This window comes from Notechis scutatus, chromosome 4, assembly GCF_049901735.1.
Source record: "Notechis scutatus isolate UNSWTSFEM ecotype Mainland chromosome 4, rNotScu1.2, whole genome shotgun sequence".
NCBI classification, from domain to species: Eukaryota; Metazoa; Chordata; class Lepidosauria; order Squamata; family Elapidae; genus Notechis; species Notechis scutatus.
Genome location: NC_142012.1, coordinates 97986442 through 98007111, shown reverse-complemented (window position 1 = coordinate 98007111; position 20670 = coordinate 97986442). Strand labels below are relative to the sequence as shown.

Here is a 20670-nt window from a genome sequence, read left to right as displayed (position 1 = left end):
GTTTGGGATTACATCCTTTGCTGATTTAATCGTCAACTTTTTAGATTTCTTTCAGAAGTACTATTTTGAGAAGTGTATAAAAAACACACTAAGAATAGTTGCTTTCTTCCAAACATCGTACCTCATCCATAGTGCAGCTCTTCCTTTTCCTTGTCCTTGGTACCTTAAGAGTCACTGTGGAAGGACTTCCTTGATGCTTTACTTCCAGCTTAGTGGGCTGCAAAGGTGAAAACTGAATTTCCAATTCAGGTTTTGGAAAGCGGCTAATTTGATCACCCTCATAAGAATCTAAGACAGTATCCGGTTGGTCCTACAAGTACAATAATATGACATAAATACAAAGCAGGGGAAAATACTATTTGCTTTGCCCTTAAAATGAGGAGGAAAACAAACAATTTCCTAAGGTGAGAAATTGAACAGAAATCTCTTAGAAAAAGTGACTCCGTTGCGCACACTGTGTTCAAATCTTTGCAGTAGGTCTTATGTGATATCAAAAACTTGTCCTATCAAAGGAGAACTCAATGAAGTAGTTTTATTGGAGGACAGAACGTTGAAAAGCAGTATAGAAATGCATCAATAAACCTAAAGTGATTTACTCCCAGATCAGTTTCAACTGAAAACTAAACATCTTTCAGTGAAGCAAAATCCAATACGAAGAAGCAGAATAGAATAGAATAGAATAGAATAGAATAGAATAGAATAGAATAGAATAGAATAACAGAGTTGGAAGGGACCTTGGAGGTCTTCTAGTCCAACCCCCTGCTTAGGCAGGAAACCCTACACCACTTCAGACAAATGGTTATCCAACATCTTTTTAAAAACTTCCAGTGTTGGAGCATTCACAACTTCTGGAAACAAGTTGTTCCACTGATTAATTGTTCTAACTGTCAGGAAATTTCTCCTTAGTTCTAAGTTGCTTAGTTTCCATTCATTGCTTTTTGTCCTGCCTTCTGGTGCTTTGGAGAATAGCTTGACTGCCTCTTCTTTGTGGCAACCCCTGAGATATTGGAACACTGCTATCATGTCTCCCCTAGTCCTTTTCATTAGACTAGACCAGGGGTGGGCAAACTACGGCCCGCGGGCCACATCCGGCCCGTTGGTCTGTCCAATCCGGCCCGCCCCTGAAAAAAAATAGCAGGGCGTGGCGTATTGCCCTACGCCGCGTGGCCCCCAAAGCTGCAACAGTGCGGAGCGTTCTCGGGGTAGGAAAGAAAAGAAGAACTTTGCAAAGGCCTCGGCTGGGAGTTCGAAATCACCTTCGAGTGCGACTTCTCCGAAGGTGAGTCCCCGCCGATCCCCCTGCCTTGGTGCCCCGTTTCCCGGCTCGGCGGTCCTGCTCGGGCGGCACTTTAAAAGCCTGCTCCCAGCACCCGAGCAACTTCCCAGCAACTTGTGGCTTCCTTTTTCCTCACGGGTGCTCGTGCCTGGCCCCGAGCCGCACGGTGGAGAAACCCAGAGCGCCGCCGGGTCGCCTGCTCCAAGCAGCCCACCCACCGGGCAGAACCCTTCTTGCTCCTCGGTGGAAAGACGCTCCCGCCTGCAAACTTTGCCTGTGCAAAGTTTAAGCCTGGAAGCCCCGGAAACCCGAGCAACTTCCCAGCAACTTTCGGCTTCCTTTTTAACCTCGCGGGCGCTCGCGCCTGGCCCCGAGCTGCGCGGCGGAGGGGAAGCCCGGCGGGCGGGCGGGCTGCTTGGAGGAGGCGACCCGGCAGTGCTCCGGCAGCAGCAACAGGCAGTTCCGCCTGGGCTCCGCTCAGGTGTCCGGCTGGGGCTGTCAGGAGTTGCTATCGCTGGCGCAGCTCCGCGCAGCTCCAGTCCCGCGTTGCCTTGGGAAGGAAAAGGCAAAACCAGGAGCCGCTGAGCCTGAGCCTCCGGTGCCACTGCTGCCGTTGCAAAGCACCGCCACGGCTCTTCCTTTTTGCCTTTCCCTTCCCGAGGCAACGCAGGACTGGAGCCGCGCGGAGCCGTGCCGGCGGTAGCAACTCCTGACTCAGGGGGCCTCCGAGGGGAGGGGAAGGAGGAGAAGAGGGGGGGGAAGGGGGGGCAATTCCCAAAAAATCTTGTGCTGACCCGGCCCGTCTGTCAAATTTTAAAAGTCAATGCGGCCCCCGAGCCAAAAAGTTTGCCCACCCCTGGACTAGACATACCCAGTTCCTGCAACCGTTCTTCATGTTTTAGCCTCCAGTCCCCTAATCATCTTTGTTACTGTTCTCTGCACTCTTCCTAGAGTCTCAACATCTTTTTTACATTGTGGCGACCCAAACTGAATGATTGGCTAAGGTTAGCCAGCTGGTTTTTTTCCTAAAGCAGGACAAACTCACAATCTCCTAGTTTCTAGCCTGATGCCCTAACCAGTACACTAAACAAGATGGAGGCTTACCTGAATATTATCTCCTGAAGATACCTTGCTGGACTGTTGCAGCGATGAGCCGTTTACAGTAGTGTTGCAATTTGATAAGTTAGTTTGTTTTTCTTTAAGCTGTGGAAGAAAGAATTTGATGGGGTTTTAAGACCTGCATTGTTCAGAAAGACACATGATTGTGTTGCCACCAGTGGTGTAAGAGGACAAGATGAGGAACCTGATTTCTACCATAATGGTGACCACATAGTGAAATATCTTCCTAATAGAACAGCACTTAATTGCAACTTTATCTCCTGCACCAAGTGCCTTGTTTTGTCAATCATATTAATAATATATGCTGCTTTGTAGAATTATGGGCTGTGTTTGATTGAGAAAATGGCACCTGAATGTGTCAGGCTATCTGGAATTAAACAATTTTTAAAAAAATCCTTCTCTTCCAAACTAAACATAGTTGAAAGTTAACCAGACTAGAATCCTTTTCAATTTAAAGAAACTACTCCAATATTAGATTTTTAAGTTAGTAGACTCTGGCATGCTTAGCTCACTTTAACTAATAACTCGTGCCGGATCAGAATACAAATAGTACGAGATCAATATTCTGTATTATATATATGTGAGGGTTCAATCCTCAACAAAGATTTATTTTGCCCATTTCAGAAATAAGTTAGTTTCTGGAAGACAGGGGGAAAAAAAATCTTGATATTTGCAACCGTTAGATTGCCTCCTGATTTGCCTTCCTGCCAATAAGTTCTGTGTGAAATTAATAACAACTCTTCTCTTTTTGTGCATTACACATTTTTTTGGAAAAGCTTTATGAAACAAAAAGAAAAAAAAGTATGCTGCAGGATAAGGAAAATAGAACAATCAGGTTCCGGTTTTAATCTCCTAAGGGTCTCCAACCATGGCACTGGGCCATGGCATGCCAGAAACCGGACTGCACAAGCAAACAAAACCCCATCTGTGGGATTCATGGAATGTGCAAAAGCATGCCCTCTTCAGTCCGTGGAAAAAAACCTCTCTCCCCGGAACCGGGCCCTGTGCCCAAAATTTGGGGGCCATTGTTCTAAGGATCTTAGTTTCTTGCTCTTCCAATGGCTATGAATTGATTACTGGATCACCACTGGGGGAGGAAAAAAACACTGTTTATGGGGTTAGGCTCTTCAGGAAAGCTAATTATGGGTTTGCTTCCCCTTTCTTATTACGCATAAATACAATCCACAGAGATGTTCTATGAGCTTCTTATCTATAGAGGGACCTTTGCAAGTTGGGCTGCGATTCCGACAGTTCATGCACATACATCTGGTGTTGGGTCCTGAACTCTGATCCAGCTTTATTTATTCTCCAGGACAAATTGCCAGACAGCCTCTGGGCCTGTTGGGTTCAGCTGTTGGGTTTTGCTTAGCTGCTTTGATTTTAACCGACAGGCTGTTTTTTAACTTACGATCCTAAGTTTTGTAGCATGGTCAGAGATGACTGTTTCTTGTTGACTTGAAGCCGATGATGGGCATCTGTCAGCAAAATCGGGGTCCCGCCTCCTCTGGGATCCTGGCCTGGGATCATTCTTATCACAGGAAGATAGGGCATGCTGCTGGAGGCAGATTAATGGGACAAGAGATGTTTCACATTAGGTATCCACTGGAAAACGTTAACATTACAGAATGTTACATTACAGAAAACAATTGAGCTGCTATAACTAGACTCATACCCTAATACTTGGCAACTTTTAAGACTTGTGGACTGCAACCCCCAGAGTTCCTCAGCCAGCAAAGCTAATAGATTGTCAGCTAAAACGATACTCCTTTGGTCTTTTTAGCTGCCAGAAAAAGGGAGTGTGGGAAAACAACACATTCTTGAAATGCCTAGATCAGGGGTGTCCACAAGTCTTAAAGTTGCCAAGGTTGGACACCCCTGGCCTAGATATCAATTCAGCAAACTAAAGTTGTTGGAGCATAAGAAGGTTATTGGAGAGCATGATGAATGACTCTTGGAGACGGATGTGTCCTATTGGAGAAGTCACATCCAGGGGGTGGGGGAAAGACCAGGGTCAAGGGGGAAATATATGATATAATTTAGTATCGGCTGCACCCAGCCACGCACCTACATGGCAATTTCTATTAAACCAATTTACTTTTTCTGAGATGCAGCTAGAGACTTTTGCTTTGAATGAGGGGGATCTGTTGGAGCCCTGACATAGATATCAACACTTGGAAAGGGCCACAGGTTGTGCAGAGGCAACAGAACTGGTCAACAGTCTTGAGTGGGACGGGAGAAATTTGCTGTTAGCTTCAATGGAGATAGTCCTCTACTTACAACAGTTTGCTTAGTGATCGTTCAAAGTCACAACGGCAATTGAAAAAAGAGACTTATGACGCCTTTTTTGCACTTATGACTGTTGCAGAATCCACATGGTCACGTGATTTGCATTTGGATGATGACAACTGACTCACATTTATGACAGTTGCAGTGTCCCAGCATCATGCGATCTCCTTCGGCCACCTTCTGACAACCAAAGCCAATGGGGATGCCAGATTTTCTTAACAACTTTATTTACTAATTTAATAACTGCAGTGACAGCTTAACAAACGTGTCGAGAAAAGTCGTAAAATGGCGCAAAACAAATTTCTCACTTAGTAACATAAATTTTGGGCTCCACTGTGGAGTCCACTCCACATTGAGGACTACCTATACAGCATACCAAACCAGAGCTGCTCTTAAAGGAATGGAGAACTTTGGGATATAATGGAAACAAAGCCAAAACTGCCCCGTTCCTATCTGGGACCCACAATGATAGTAAATCTGCATGCACAAAACCTTCCATGGGAGTCTGTAGAGATTCTGTCATCCAGGTCATGGCTGTCCCAAAAGTGCTTTTTCAGGAGGCAACTGGACTTTCTTGGTTTTTCTTTTTTTAAAAATGTTTCACTTCTCCATCCAAGAAGCTTCTTCAGCTCTGACAGGATAGTGGGGAATGGAAAGATTTATATTCCTTGCAGACAGATGGTCATTTGCATCCTTCAACGACCCTCCAAAAGGATGCAAATGACCAGCTCTCTGCAAAGGAATATAAATCCTTTCATTCCCCATTATCCTGTCAAAGCTGAAGAAGCTTCTTGGATGGAGAAGCGACACATCTTCAAAAGAAAAAACAAGAAAGTCCAGTTGCCTCTTGAAAAAAGCACTTGTGGGATTTCCATGGTAGTATTAGGGCAGCTGCACTCCCGCCCGCACACTTTGCTTTATCCTAAGACCTTCTCCTTCAAAATGGGAGAGAAACACACCACTCCTTTACCTAAGGATAAATCTGCCTGGGCTAAAAAGACACAAATTGTCAACTACCATTATCTGCACCTGATTAGAGTCACTGGATTCTTCCACCTGAGTTTTTTCGGCTCCATTCGACCCTGCAGAGGCAATATTCTCACATCCAATCTCCGTTAGTTTCTTGGAATCATCATCTCGCAATCCTTCAGCGATGGTTTTGTGCTCCTTTACAGGGGGGAAAAAAAGACATCGTATATTTAGCTAAATAGATTCAGACAGGATCAATAAGAAGACAATTTAAAACGCAGCGAAGCGTGGATCAATATGGGGATTTCAGTACACTTTCTGTTCAATAGTATTTTAATTTAAACATATTCTTTATTCACTGAATCTGTAGCCTGGTTTTCCTTTGGAAATTTAAGATGGTATTTAATTAGAAAATTGTATATTGCCGCTTACTCGCACATGGAGACTCAAGGCAGCCTACAAGGACGTAAAAGCACAATATAAAAGAAAGAAAAATAAATATAATAAAAAAGAAAAATAATAATAACCCCCTATATCCCTACCCCGGTGACAACACACATTCATACTAGCCATTTAATAGGCTCCATCCCAGTCTGGGTTCCCCAGGCCCACTGGCAGAATCACATCTTCAGGTATACATGACGACCGTTCCTCATTCCCTCCCAACATTTCTTTTAAATATAATAAGCCTATTTGGTTATTTGCAATATTAGTAAACTATCCCAATCAGTGGAGATCCTGAATAGTGCAGAACGAAGCGGAATAAGACCGCAAATAAAATATAAAACTAAAAAAAAAAAAAAAAAAAGATACGAAGCACACACTCTGCTAGTTCCCCGAAGATGGTTTCTAGCACGAGTCCAAAAGTTCAGAAGACTACATCTGAAGTCCCGGGGACCGACCCAGATTGGATCTTTAAAAAAAAGATACTAATTAATGTAATTGGTACTCGTTATAATTCCAGGTCAAAGGCAAATTGAAAGAGGGAGGTTTTAATGGTCTCACAGGTTGCCCAGGAGGATGGGGTCAATTTCTTTCCACAGCATGAAGGCTATAAATCGGGGATGTCCAACTCTATTTCATTGAGGACCGCATCAGGGTTGTGTTTGATTGGGGGGGGGGAGTATGGCTGGGGTAGGCATGGTCAGCACAACATCACTCATGTCAGGGGGCCCTGTGGTGGCCAAGGACTAAGGCAAAACTTCCCTCAGACCCTCCCTCACTTTCATTATAATCTTCCTTCCTTCCATTCTTTATCCTTCCCTCTTCATTCTCCTTTTTTCTTCCTTTCTCTCTCTCCTTATTTTTCCTTCCTTGCTCTCTTCCCATCTTTCCTTCTTTTTGTCTTTTCTCTTTCTCTTTCTCCTTTCCTGTCCCTTCTTTCATGTTCAAATGCAAAAGGGGAAACATTTCTCCTTTTGTTTTGTTTTTAGTTTGTTTTACTAGTCCTCTGCCATAAAAAAATGGGTCCTGCATTTGCTGGCTGAGGGCTGCAGGAGGCCGTTGTGGCCAAAAATGGCTCTGTTTTTGCTGGCAGAGGAACCGCAGGCTGGTCCTTTGCTGTTTCCAGGGCGGCCTTGCGGGCCAGATCTAAGCACCCCTGTGGGCCTTGAGAGCAGGGAGGGTTCCTGCGGGCCATGTGGGCGGCGCAGCCTTGTGTTCCTGCGCAACCTGGATTAATTGCTTTGGGAGGTGCTCTGAGGGTGACATTTCTCTGCAGACCACCCACATTTTTTTCGCAGACCATCAGTTGGCGGCCACTGATATAGGGCACTTAGCAACCCACTGTAAGTATAAAATGGTTGCCAAGCATCCAGATCTCGAACATGTGACCAAGGGGTGTAGGCAATGTTTTGCAACACTTGGCAGTGTTTTACACATCATAAAGCATCCATCCCAAGAGTCCCATTAATTTGAACCATTGTTAAGCAAATGGTTGTAAATCAAGGATTGACTGTATCAGAATAAATTCATGTTTGTCATTATTATTGGTTGTGGCAATGACCTGACAGTTGCAAACCAGCCTATGCTATGGAAGCACTTAGAAATTGGAGACAGAAGAGGTAAAGACTGGTGGTGATTTTGCACCTCCAAAGAGATTCTTGTGAACTAGATTCTTGTGAACTTTCAATCAGCATCTTTAAATATCAAGAGCCTGGCCTGCAGCCAAAGATTGTGGAGAATGCAGTGCTTAGTTATGTAACTTACAGGGCTTTGTGTAGCCACTGATAATTTCTTAAAAGCGACTACAGAAACACTAGCCGTGAGGGCTGGATTAAAACAAAAATCCCTCTTGCTCAACCCACCTACTAACAGTACTTCAGCATTCGTTCCCTAGTGGCCACCCAGATGTAACTGGGAATTTCTCTCATGGCCATTCCCCAGAAATTCTTCCCCAGAGAGCCACACAATGCAAGCGTGATTGAAAGCAGTTCTTCTTAGTTGTGCAACCATGTAGGCTATACTCATCTCTGCATAAAGCAGATATTTCCTAGTATCACGTTAGTTGAAGTAGTAGGTCTATTTTCCTGACAAATAATGAGTGCATTGTCTCCAGAAGTTTCCTTGTGAAGGTAAAGTTGTTCTCCAGGCCCTCAAAAACTCCCCAAAAGGCTTCCATCAGATATCCCCTCTGGAATGAGGTTTCCACCAACCCCACCATCCCCCAAAAAACCTGGGTGGTTCCCATCCTACTGGCGTTTTGGAGGGCCTTGAAGACCTGGCTCTTCAACCAGGCCCTTGATTAGGATGAGTGTAGCTACGTAGGGGAGGGAGCCTCGGTGGTGCAGTGGTTAGAGTGCTGTACTGCAAGCTACTCCTACTGCGATTTGGCAGATCGAATCCCACCAGGCTCAAGGTTGACTCAGCCTTCCATCCTTCCAAGGTGGGTAAAATGAGGACCCAAATTGTTGGGGCAATAAGCTGACTCCATAAACTGCTTAGAGAGGGCTGTAAAGCACTATAAAGTGGTATTGCTGTCTAAGTGCTATTGCTATTGCTACTTGCAAGAAATAGATATGTGATTTTTTGCTGCCCAGTTTTTCCATCTCTGCTTTCTAGGTTATCTTCTTTTATTGCTACATTCCTTTATTCTTTTATAATTCTGTTTTCTTATGGGCTGTCGATGGAAGTCAGGTGGTGTGCACATCAATTAATCAATGTTGTGAAGTAGTGATAGGCAGACATGAGTGTTCGTGCAGCATAGATGTCAAAAATGCCAGATGGTCACCACAGCAAGGAAATCAATACCAACAGGCCTTTGATTACCTTGCCATGGCCATTGTCTTCCCTTATTTTTAAACCCCACCTGTGCTCCCATGGTAGGCAAATTGAGAATAATGGAGAAAAAAGACTTGTGAAGGAGTAACAATACTATACAAACCTTCCCAGAAGATTGCGGTACCATCTTTTTCAGTTCTTCCATTTCTTTATCTTTCTGTACGTTACTTGAGATTAGAGAACTCAGCTGAACTTCCAGAGCTGCCACCAATTGGTCTCTTTCTACTCGCCATCTTTGAAGCTCATTGTCTTTTTCTGCCACACCTTTTTCCTGGAGAGAAGACAGAGGTTGATGATGACGACGACTGATGTGTTTGTTGTGTTTACTATGAATGATTCTTCATAGCTTACAAATGTAAAAATAAAGTAAAATATAAAAGCCAATGAAAAACAGAAACAACCATGAGACACAAAGTGATAAATATAAAGGTGACCATTTCCCAATGGCCCTTGGGAGCAAATCTGTTTTTAACTCCGGAAGGCCAACAAATGAGGCGGGTGTGTCCATGGATATGGTCAAAAAAAATAGGATAGTAGTTCTGTCAATGCAGTCAAAGCTTTGACTGTTTTTGAATTGCTACATACTATTGTGCCCGCCATCTTGACATTTTTTATCATGTCCTATGGCCAACTTGGCCAACAATGAGAGTGCTAGTGTGTGCTAAATCTAATATAGAAAGGAAGAGGTTGAAAAACCCGGAGATTACTTCAGAAAGCATTGCTCAAAATCCTAATCTTTTTCACCTTCCTTATTTGCAGAACCATTAAAAAAGATCCATACTGAATAAGTGGAGGATGAATTGAGAGGCCCAAAGCAAAGCAAAGAAAGGCTATCTTATATATAAGTACTTTGGTGCCAACAAGCATCGCGATAAAAGACATATAGGTCAAAACCAACATTTTGGTTTCCCCCCAAAAAAAAAAAAAAAAAAAAAAACAAAAAAAAAATTTTATTTTTTTTTGGAGTTTAGTCATAAATCAAGGCACCACGTGACTGTTTCACTCAACGACTGCAATCCCGGCACTTCCAATTGTGGCTATTGTATGATTGAGTGGGTCATTAAGCAGAGCATGCTTCAGGGGATGGGGGTGGCAGCCCTGGCATGATTTGGAGAAAGAACCTTCTGAATGACCGCAAGAATGGCACTCGCTTGCAGGATGGCTCAATGCAGCTTTGATAGGAAAGCCATGCCTCCCACCAGCTGGGCATGCACGTAAACAGCTGCAGAACAACATTACAAAAAGTAATGGGGTAAGGATGGAGGGGGGTGAGGCCTCCAGGACCCAGTTTGCAGGGTGAGCCAGCTGGGCACCTGAGATGGTGAGGAGAGAGTGGGAGCAGTTGCAATGTCCTTGCAGCCAGTCGTAAGGAGGGATCGTAAGGCCTGAATTTTGATCACATGACCATAGGGGCCACTGCAACAGCTTTAACTTTGGACAAGGGTCAATTGTGGTCAAAAGTTGAGAACTTCTTGTATTGCGGTTGAAGGAGTTTCTAGTTTTAAAGCTGCAGCATAGTGTGTGTGTGTGTGTGTGTGTGTGTGTGTGTGTATTCCTACATAATTTGTCTATGTACACATGTACTTTTTGGATATTATACACTCAATAGTAAGGCACAGGATAAATTGAAAGACATTCATTCACAAATGTTTCTCTTGGATTTTTTTTCACAGATACAAAGAAAAAAAAGGGGGGGGGGGATAACGTACTGCTTCTTTGAGTTGCTTGGCATAATATTCTTTATTTCCAGCAAATTTTTTCATCTCCTTGTTACGGAGAGTTTCCGCTACTTTCGCCTGCGTTATAAGGTGCGTCTTTTCTGCCAGCCACTTCCTACGATCTGTTTCATGCTGTTCTTTGCATTCCTGTTTTAATAGGAATCAGAGTTACACCTTTTCTTCTAATAGAACCGAAAATGCTCTACAGACAAAACCACTGAAATGTGAAAATCTCCACTCCCACCCTCCAAATCCCTCAAAATATGCCTGACTTCCTGTCAAAACAGTATGTGTTTAAATATCAGATTCACATGTAACACTGAACTCTACAAAGGAATTATAGAATATGTTCTACTTTTATGAGCTCTCATCTTGTTTCATCTGAATTTGAAAAGCACAGACTTTGTACAAAGCCAAGTGAACGTCTCATAAAAACTGTTTCTAATCAAGGAATCATAGTTTTTTTTTAAATTCCTGATCATTATTTGTTATAAGATCATGCTTTTTGTAAAGGTAGGGTCAAAAGAGGCAAGATGGAGCTTTTATGGCATTATTGGAGGTTTGCATGCCCAACATAGATAGAAACAAGCAGAGCTTCAGTTGCACCATTGTAGCTGCCATCTTGAATTTCTTTACCACGCCCTGTTGTACGTACATCCATTCACATGCATAGGTTACATATATATTCACTTTTTTCATATACTGGAATGGGAAACTGGTTTTCTTCCATCTCCAATAATATTTGACTTGAATCGGCTTGTTTTCCTTCATGAGCCTGCTCACAGACTGAATATTCAGCTGAATAAGATTAAGGAGTGGGCTTCCCAGTCCTTTTTACCAATTCTGCCAAAATGGTGACTTCCTTCTTGCCATTAGCATTGGATGAGCCACGGTGGCACAGTGGTTAGAGTGCAGTACTGCAGACTACTTCTGCTAACTGCCAGCTGCCTGAAATTTGGCAGTTCAAATCTCATCAGGCTCAAGGTTCCATCCTTCCGAGGTGGGTAAAATGAGGACCCAGATTTTGGGGGGGGCAATATGCTGACTCTGTAAACCGCTTAGAGAGGGCTATAAAGCAGTATATATTGTAAGTGTAAGTGCTACTGCTATTGTTATTACAATGTTAGTACAAACCAAATAAGCCCTTCATTTCTAGAGCTGACAGCATCTAAAGAAATATGTTTTCCCATATATTCTTACCCAACAACCTCAGTGTAGTTAGTGGAGAACTGATTTTTGTAAAAATTAGAACCATGCCAAATTTTGATCATACTGTTATAAAAATCCTTGGTCTCTCAGGACTACCAATGCCAGTTTATTAGAGGTTTTTTTTTTTTAAAAAAAAAAACCAAATTAAATAGGCACATGATCTCTGCAAATGTTGTGGCCTGCCAGCGGCCAGCAGAGCTGGCGGCAGACTCAGACAGTGAGGAGGTTGGGGAGGAACATGGGCCAGTCCTGGAGTCTGGGGAAGGCTCTGACAAGTGCTCTGTGTCGGAGGCAGAGATGGGGCCAGGGCGATCCAACAGTTATCAGGTGCCTTCAGAGTCAGAGATCAGTGGGGCAGAAGAAGAGCTGGAGCCTGTTCCCAGAGTGCGCATGTGCAGAGCAGCCAGGAGAAGGGAACAGTTAAGGAACAAGGGTTGACTTGGGAGTAAAGGCTCAGGTGAATGGCCCCTCCCATAGGGAATAAAGAGGAGCAAAAGGAGAGTGGTGTTTGCAGGAGACAATTAGTTCAATTCATTAGGGTGAAGATCTGTTCCTGATTTCTTGCCAAGTAATTGCTGCTATAGTGTGGTGTTTGGAAGATAGCGGCCTGGCAACTCTCCAAGCCTGATAAAGGTCTGTAGTTGTGAAATCTCGTGAAAGACTATTTGCTGGAAAGGAATTCCCTTTAACCTAAATAAAAGGGGGTTTATCGGAATGAGGATCTGCTTCCTGATCTTGAAAAGCCTAGGTGAGAACAGCAAGTAGCTTGGCATGAAGTCCCCTCCCCTATTTGCCACTAAATGTGACAGGAACTGACGCGTTACCTCCAATTTCTCTTGCAATTCTTTTAATTGTTTGTGAAGCAAGTTGGCGTCTTTTTCACAGCCTTCATTAATGTCTTGTGGCCTCATATCATTCTTCTGCTCCTTTAGCTCCTGGTATCTTTTTCCCCATTCTTTCAATTCTACAGCAAAACACGTGCATTAACAAGTTGACATACAATTGACATACAAGATGACAAAATGAATCCCATTAGCAGCAACTGAAGATGGTCACAATTTGCCTACAATGACTACAGAATTCAAGCAGCTGGTGCAAGATGAAACTTCAAATGACCAAGAGACTGGATAGGTCAAATTTCCTGGCATGTGAAACAAAGGGTGCAACTTTCATGATTAAATTCTCCTGCAAGCTGCATATGTATCTATATTAGGTAGCCCTCCACTTAAAACCACAACTGACCCCAATATGTCTGTTGTTAAGTGAGACATTCATTAAGCAAGTTTTGCCCTGTTTTATGACCTTTCTTGCCTAAGTTGTTAAGTGAATCAGTGCAGCTGATAAGTTAGCAACCCGGTTGTTAAATGAATCTGGCTTTCCCACTGACCCCTAGTCAAAAAGTCACCTTGGGACACAGCCACGGTCAAAAATATGAACCATTTGCCAAGCATCTGAATTTTAATCATGTGTTCATGGGGATACTGCAAAGGTCATAAGTGTCACTTTTTTCAGTACCATGGTCACTTTGAACGGTCCCTAAATGAACTGTTGCAAGTCGAGGACTACCTGTGGTTGAAATCTACATCTCAGCTTCAAAGGCTGCCTGGCTTTTGTGTAAGGGAGCCAAGGGAATAAAGCACATCCTCCTCCACTGTGGCTTACCTGCTTTACACCTTTCATTTTCTGCTAGCGTGGCCTGAAGAATTTGATCTTGTTCATACTGAGTCTGTTCTTGTTCCTCTAAGGTCAGTCTCATGTCGTCAATGATCTTCTCTTTGCAAAGTACATCTAAAGTTTGAAATAAAAATGGCTACTCTTGAAAGCCTTCTGTGCAGTCCTTCCGCAAAATGAATTCTTAGGGAGAGCAGGGAGACATGGCTGTGGGCCTCAGGATCACTTTTCCAACCCAAGTGATTTCAGCTTCCTGCTATATGCAGAAAAGAGGCTACTCATGTGAGGAGCAGGGGTTTCATTGATATAGCACAGGGGTCGGCAACCAGCAGCTCCGGAGCCGCATGTGGCTCTTTCATCCCTCTGCTGCAGCTCCGTCGCTCAAAATATGCGTCACAACCGCCAATGTGCAATACCTGCCGGCACACAATTTACTGAGCTTTTTGACCCCAGGTTGTCCAACCATGGATAAATCCAAGAAAAGTAAAGTTTCAGAAGAAAACAGAATGTTTAATTCAACTACATATGCTAGTTTTGTGGCCGCTCAAGAAATAGTCAGGCATGGGAAGAGTTTTGTGACTCCCGGAATTTTCTTTTCTGTGGGAAATGGGTCCAAATGCCTCTTTGAGTGTTTTTAAGGTTGCCGACCCCTGATATACTGTAGTACTTCATATCAACACTATATATAGATTAGTAAAATTATACAATCCAGAGAGAATAAGAAGCAGAAACATTTAGAAGCATGGACAAATACACCCACACTCATTCTCTCTCTATGTGTGTCTCCTTCCTAGTTGTTACATACCTTCACATGAATTCTGGTACTGCTGTAACAAGTCCTCCAGCTTCTTACTTAGATCATCCTGATTTGGACACAGAAATAAAAAACATCAGACATAGGCACTAAACGTTTTGTAAAAGTTTTTTTTTAACTATAAAAACTGGGTAATTCTAAAGTCAGAACCACTGTGCTCAATTGCAGATAGCAATGCTAAATACACATAGCAGTAACCTACATTAAATTCTGTCTTTGAGTGGATCTTCACACACAAAACATTGTCTTCACTAGGATCTTCATGTAGAAAGCACCGTCTTCATTAGGAGTTTCAAGCACAAAGCACCGACTGTCTTCACTAGGAGCTTCACACGCAAAGCACCAACTGTCTTCACTAGGAGCTTCATGTGCAAAGCACCAACTGTCTTCACTAGGAGCTTCATGTGCAAAGCACCAACTGTCTTCACTAGGAGCTTCATGTGCAAAGCACCAACTGTCTTCACTAGGAGCTTCATGTGCAAAGCATTAACTGTCTTCACTAGGAGCTTCACGCGCAAAGCACCGTCTTCACTTGGAGCTTCACACGCAAAGCACCAACTGTCTTCACTAGGAGCTTCATGCGCAAAGCACCAACTGTCTTCACTAGGAGCTTCATGTGCAAAGCACCAACTGTCTTCACTAGGAGCTTCATGTGCAAAGCATTAACTATCTTCACTAGGAGCTTCACGCGCAAAGCACCGTCTTCACTTGGAGCTTCACACGCAAAGCACCAACTGTCTTCACTAGGAGCTTCATGCGCAAAGCACCAACTGTCTTCACTAGGAGCTTCACGAGCATGGCAAAGCACCAACTGTCTTCACTAGGAGCTTCAACTGTCTTCACTAGAGCTCATGTGCAAAGCACCAACTGTCTTCACTAGGAGCTTCATGTGCAAAGCATTAACTGTCTTCACTAGGATCTTCACGCGCAAAGCACCGTCTTCACTTGGAGCTTCACACGCAAAGCACCAACTGTCTTCACTAGGAGCTTCATGCGCGAAACACCAACTGTCTTCACTAGGAGCTTCACGCACAAAGCACTGACTGCCTTCACTAAGAGCTTCACACGCAAGGCACCAGCTGCACTCCAAGGGCCATGTTACGCAAGTCACATTCAACCTCTCCCCCCACATAATGCTACCAAGATTGAAACTTTCTGTGGCACCTTCTTAAATTGCTGGATTGTCCGCTGCTTGAGATCCAGCTCTTCAGTTAGCTGGCCTTTGGCCTTCTCAAGTTCATTAACTTTACTCCGCAGCAATTTCTCTTCAGCACGCATGCTGCCCACCTGTAAAAAGATTATACCCAGTTGGAGAGAGAGTGCTACTTTCCCCACGTATCTGGGCTGCAATTTGAAATACAGAGGAGGAGGAGGACAAATCAAACATTGATGTGAGCAGAGAGATGACTTCCAACAGGAACATGTGTCATCTTTCGAAAGCAGAACAAATGTAGCTTCTAATAGCAGGGAGGAAAAATGATCTTGATGTGGACAAAAAGGAAACAGCCCGAAAAATCTGAGAGTTGATAGTTTTGTTACATCAGTGGGAATGGAAATTGGCCAGTGATGTTGGCCTAAAGAGGCTTTGAACAAAACTCAAACAAAAGATATCCACCACCATTAATAAACCTTCAAAAGAGATTCTCAACTGATGACCATGGAAGGTCAATCTGTTTAATTTCTTCCTGGAGTGCTTCAATTTAACTCAATTTTATGTCTTCAAGCATGACTAACCAAATTAGAAGTACAGGCAATCCTCAACTTAACGACCACAATTGAGCCCAAAATTTCTGTTCCTAAGTGAAACATTTGTTAAGTGTTTTGCCCTCTTTTACGATCTTTCTTGCCACGTTTGTTCAGTGAATCATTGCAGTTGTTAAGTTAGCAACGTCATTATTAAGTGAATCTGGCCTCCCCGTTGACTTTGCTTGTCAGAAAGTCAAAAAAAGTGATCACGCAGCTCTGAGACACCCCACCCGTCATAAATATGAACCAGTTGCCAAGTTGTAATGGTTCTAAATGTGAAAAACTATCATGTCACTTTTTTCAGTCCTGTTGTAACTTAGATTGGCCACTAATTGAACTTTTGTAAGTCAAATGCAGAAGACAAAAGAAGAGTTGCATACAGAATGACAGGAAATATATATATATATTCCTCTTACAGACCTGTCTTTGAACCTGTTCAATCTGCTTTTTGCTATCAGCCAACTTCTCCTTCAGATCTGCAAATTCTTCATCTTTCTGCTGGATTTCTGCTTGCAGGCGGGAAGAAAGATCGGTACTCTTTGATAGCTCTTCTTTCAATCTGAAAAAGAAGCAAACAACTTCTGTGCATGAGTGCGAAAAAAAGAGAGTGAAGTCTTTTAGAAATAACTCCCTAAGCTGCAGAGTTCTAGTTAAACAAATCAGGAATAGAATAGAGCCAAGAGTCAAACATGTTTCAATAGCAACATATAGGTGAAATGGCTCACTCTCTACTTCTTACCTTGAAAATGTTCTTCTCCGATAGGAACAAGCAAATATTTGTGGCTTTTAATTTTTTAAGTTGGTCTTCGCTTCCAAGAGCTCCAGGGCATTTGGGTCCCAACTCTAGTACCACTGAGTCATTGCAAATAGTGTTCCTTGAATGGGACCAAAATATTCATCTCCAATTTTGTAAGTTTTGTTAGTTATGTTCCCAAGGGTTATTAAAAAAAATAGTCAGGAAAAACTTAACCCCCCTGTTTGGTATATGATCAGAAAACAGAAATAATGTTCTTTAATCCTTCAAAGGGCATTAAAGGAAAACCAAGAATGGTCAGAAGCTATATGCAGACTACCTAGGAGGCACAAAAGCTATGATAGACTAACAACCATAGGTAAAAAATTAGAAAAAAACTCAGTAAGGACACTAATTTAGATTTCTATAGAGATCTTCTATTTTTCTCTTTCACAAACACAACTACTTTTGGATTCCAAGCAGTGTTACCTAGGACTTTCAGCCAAATCAGCCAAATTTGCAATTTTATTATCACTGCTTGTGTTCTATTCAGTTCCATGGAGATCTTCTCGCAGATTTGGTCAGTGTCTTTCCAGACAGGTCTGGGCAGGTTCCTATTGAGAAACAGCCTCTCTAAAATTCCCTAAGCCGTTCCGGGCTTTAAAAGTTAAAATTAGCATCTTAAATTATGCAGATACAACAACTAACAACCTGTAATTTTTTTTAACATGGACTGTAGCTTAGCAGCTAGCTGCTGCAATTTGCATTAATTGAAGCTTCTAAATACAAACAGAAGCAGAGTGCATTAATTTTCTCTTCTAAATACAAACACTCTCCCCCATTCAAAATGTGGCACACTTATCTCTTTTTTCCAGACTAAAGAACATGGCATTTGTCTCTGTTAAATATCATTATTTATTTTTCAACCATTTCCTCTAATCCAGCAAGATCTTAACTCTATTTCATTTCTGTCTTGTAAGGCATTAGCTATTCCATAGAGCTTTATGCCCTCTTCAGATCTGGTAAGCATCCCCTCATTTCATCATTAACAAAAATAGTTAAGATTAATATGTACCAGAAAGCCTATTCAATGCCTTTCTCTGTCTGAGGTAAGAGCCATTCATGAGTATTATTTGAGCAGGAGTTTTGAGCTTCTGTTATGTTACTTATTTAATTAGTTTGCTGAGCATGATGTTCTTGTAGAGGGCAGAGGCACCTTCTGGGACAGGAGGAAAAGCCACCACCAAGGCAGCAATGGGGGCAGGGGGGGCGAGATTCTGAGCCCAGGTCAAAAATGTAATGTAACATCTTTAGGGTTGATTAACATGATTAGGCGATTGGAGGCTAAAACATATGAAGAATGGTTGCTGGAATTGGGAATGTCTAGTTTGATGAAAAGAAGGACTAGAGGTGACATGATAGCAGTGTTCCAATATCTCAGGGGGTTACCATAAAAAAGAGGGAGTCAAGCTATTCTCCAAAGCACCTCAGGGCAGGACAAGAAGCAATGGGTGGGGACTAATCAAGGACAGAAGCAACCTAGAACTAAGGAGAAAATTCCCGACAGCTAGAACCAATTAATCGATTGTACACCTCGCCTTCAGAAATTGTAAATGCTTCAGCACTGGAAATTGTTAAGAGATTGGATAACCATTTGTCTGAAATGGTATAGGGTTTCCTGACTGAGCAGAGGGCTGGACTAGAAGACCTCCAAGATCCCTTCCAACTCTTCCCCTCTTCTCTTCTAATCTCAAACCCTTCCTTAGATCACACAACATGAACAAAAACAGAAGCGCGTTCAGACCTGCAAGGTTTTGTTACTAAAGCCTTACAATAAAGGTAACACTAATGTACATGGTATTTGGTTTCCTCGCCTGGTTTACCTTGAACGGCTGCCACTTCTAAAGCATTTTATCCAAAAGCTGTATACAACCCATTCCCAAGACTGTTTATTGAGAAGCAGCCCCTATTATGTTCATAATGCTTGTCCCTTCTACTATAGAAGTCTGCAACTTTGCTGGCTTGCGTTTCGATTTTTTTATCACTATTACCAGCTATTATACTAATATACTATACTATTATACTATTAAGACAATAGATCAGTCAATGACTTCAATTAACAGAAGTCTAGAAGTGGGAGTTCAATTCCTAGAAAACATCTAATTGAAAAACTATCCTAGATTAAGCATTTCTTGGGATAAAAGAAACAGAATGCATAGTCTAATTTCTAATTCCATCTGATATTTATATTTGTATCTATGTATTATTTAGCAGGAAGGTAACAAAAACTTACTCTTTGGTGACTTGCTTTAACTTTTCTCTTCCAACTTCATTCAGTCTCTTCAGGTCTAGAACTTCCACCCTCAGTTGTGATTCCTGATCCATGAATTTTCCGATTTTAGCTTCTGAAATGCCAAGCTTCCCCTCCATGTCTTGAATGGATTGTTTCATCACTAAAATGGCTGACTCTTTCTCTTTCACTATTTGTTCTAAAGAAACTATTCTGACATCTTTTGCCCTACACTCTTCCAATAAGTCCTCGTTTGTTTTTATTTTCTCAACTGCTCTATTTTCCTCTTCCTTATATTTTTCAACATAAAAAGTATTTTTCTGCTCTAGGTCCCTCAGCTGATTAAGGAGGGATGTCTTCTCCTGCACAAATGCATCTCTCTGACTTATAGTTTCGCTCAGTTTCAATCTCAGCTGAGAATTCTCCTCATCGGCCTCCAAAGTTTTCATCTGTAACTGCTCAACCTGTTGCATGAGGTCTGCAATACTACTGCTTTTTTGAGATGAGGCATTAATGATCTGCTGGCTGATTTTCCAGATGCCTTCAATGCTACAATGGAACGAGCTCTTTTCATCAGCGTTAAGAGGAGTTGGCAAAAGCTTGTCTCTTGATATATTTTCTTGATTTGCCAAGTCAACCTCTACCATAGGGCAAGCTGACCCTAACCTGTTCAATAAACCCAGTTCTGCTTCAAGTGTCTTTACCTGTGATTTTTCTTCTACAGTGATTTGGCTAGCAGCACCTATCTCTTGAAGCAGAACCTGAATTTTCTCCTCGTGACCTTTATTTCTCTCTTTCAGCATAGCTAATTCAAGTGTTGCCTGCTCCTGAATTATCTGCTGTTGCTGGAGCTTCCTTTTCAAGCCAGAAACTCTTTCCTTTTCGGAAGAAAGAGCTTGAGACAATCTAGCAATTTCACTGGAAAATCCCTCCTTCTCGTTTTTCTCTTTTTCTAACTTTTCTTTAAGTGAGGCCACCTGAACTTCTAGCATTTTATTTTTTTCCTCCAAGGCCACCATGTCTCCCTTTTCCTTCAAAGGATGGGGTTGTGTTTCATCAGCTTTCTCTGAGACTATGGCATCTTTAGAACTGTTGTGAATGAATCCTACAAAAATTAAAAAGATGAATTTTATACAACCGTCAACTGCCAACATATATGTAACATCATTTTAGAGAATTTGCCACGTGAATAAAGGATCGGAAAAAGGTATTTTAGAGACCATTTTTGGTTCCTTGTTTCCTTCAAATCAATTTTGGGAAAACCAGACAACTGACTTGCCTTACAAGTCTAGTCTATTAACTATCCCTGAGCAACTATTTAAGAAGTTGACACTGTTGTTGTGATAGCACTGCTTGAGGCAGAAGTCTAAATGAATATACAGTTTAGACACCACAAAATTTCCTGAAGTTTTTATTTCCTTATTTGTTGCTGTCAAAAAAATAAAACATTATATAGTTATTTGATTTTTACATAAAGAGCCATGGTGGTGGCACAGTGGTTAGAATCCAATATTGCAGGCTAACTCTGCCGAACGACAGCAGTTTGATACTGACCGGCTC

At 42.3% G+C, this 20670-nt stretch overlaps 1 protein-coding gene across 1 annotated transcript in view; it reads right to left on the bottom strand.

The window, feature by feature from the left end:
- KIF20B (kinesin family member 20B) overlaps positions 1-20670 on the bottom strand; it is a 76361-nt gene that overhangs the window by 11600 nt on the left and 44091 nt on the right. The window contains exons 20-31 of the mRNA XM_087964164.1: positions 19114-20215; positions 16508-16646; positions 15506-15628; positions 14333-14390; positions 13519-13644; positions 12681-12820; positions 10639-10794; positions 9033-9200; positions 5711-5848; positions 3804-3950; positions 2381-2479; positions 122-310 (exon numbers count right to left, since the gene is read on the bottom strand). Coding sequence (XP_087820290.1) covers positions 122-310; positions 2381-2479; positions 3804-3950; positions 5711-5848; positions 9033-9200; positions 10639-10794; positions 12681-12820; positions 13519-13644; positions 14333-14390; positions 15506-15628; positions 16508-16646; positions 19114-20215 — 2585 coding nt within the window. The remainder of the gene's footprint in view (positions 1-121; positions 311-2380; positions 2480-3803; positions 3951-5710; positions 5849-9032; positions 9201-10638; positions 10795-12680; positions 12821-13518; positions 13645-14332; positions 14391-15505; positions 15629-16507; positions 16647-19113; positions 20216-20670) is intronic.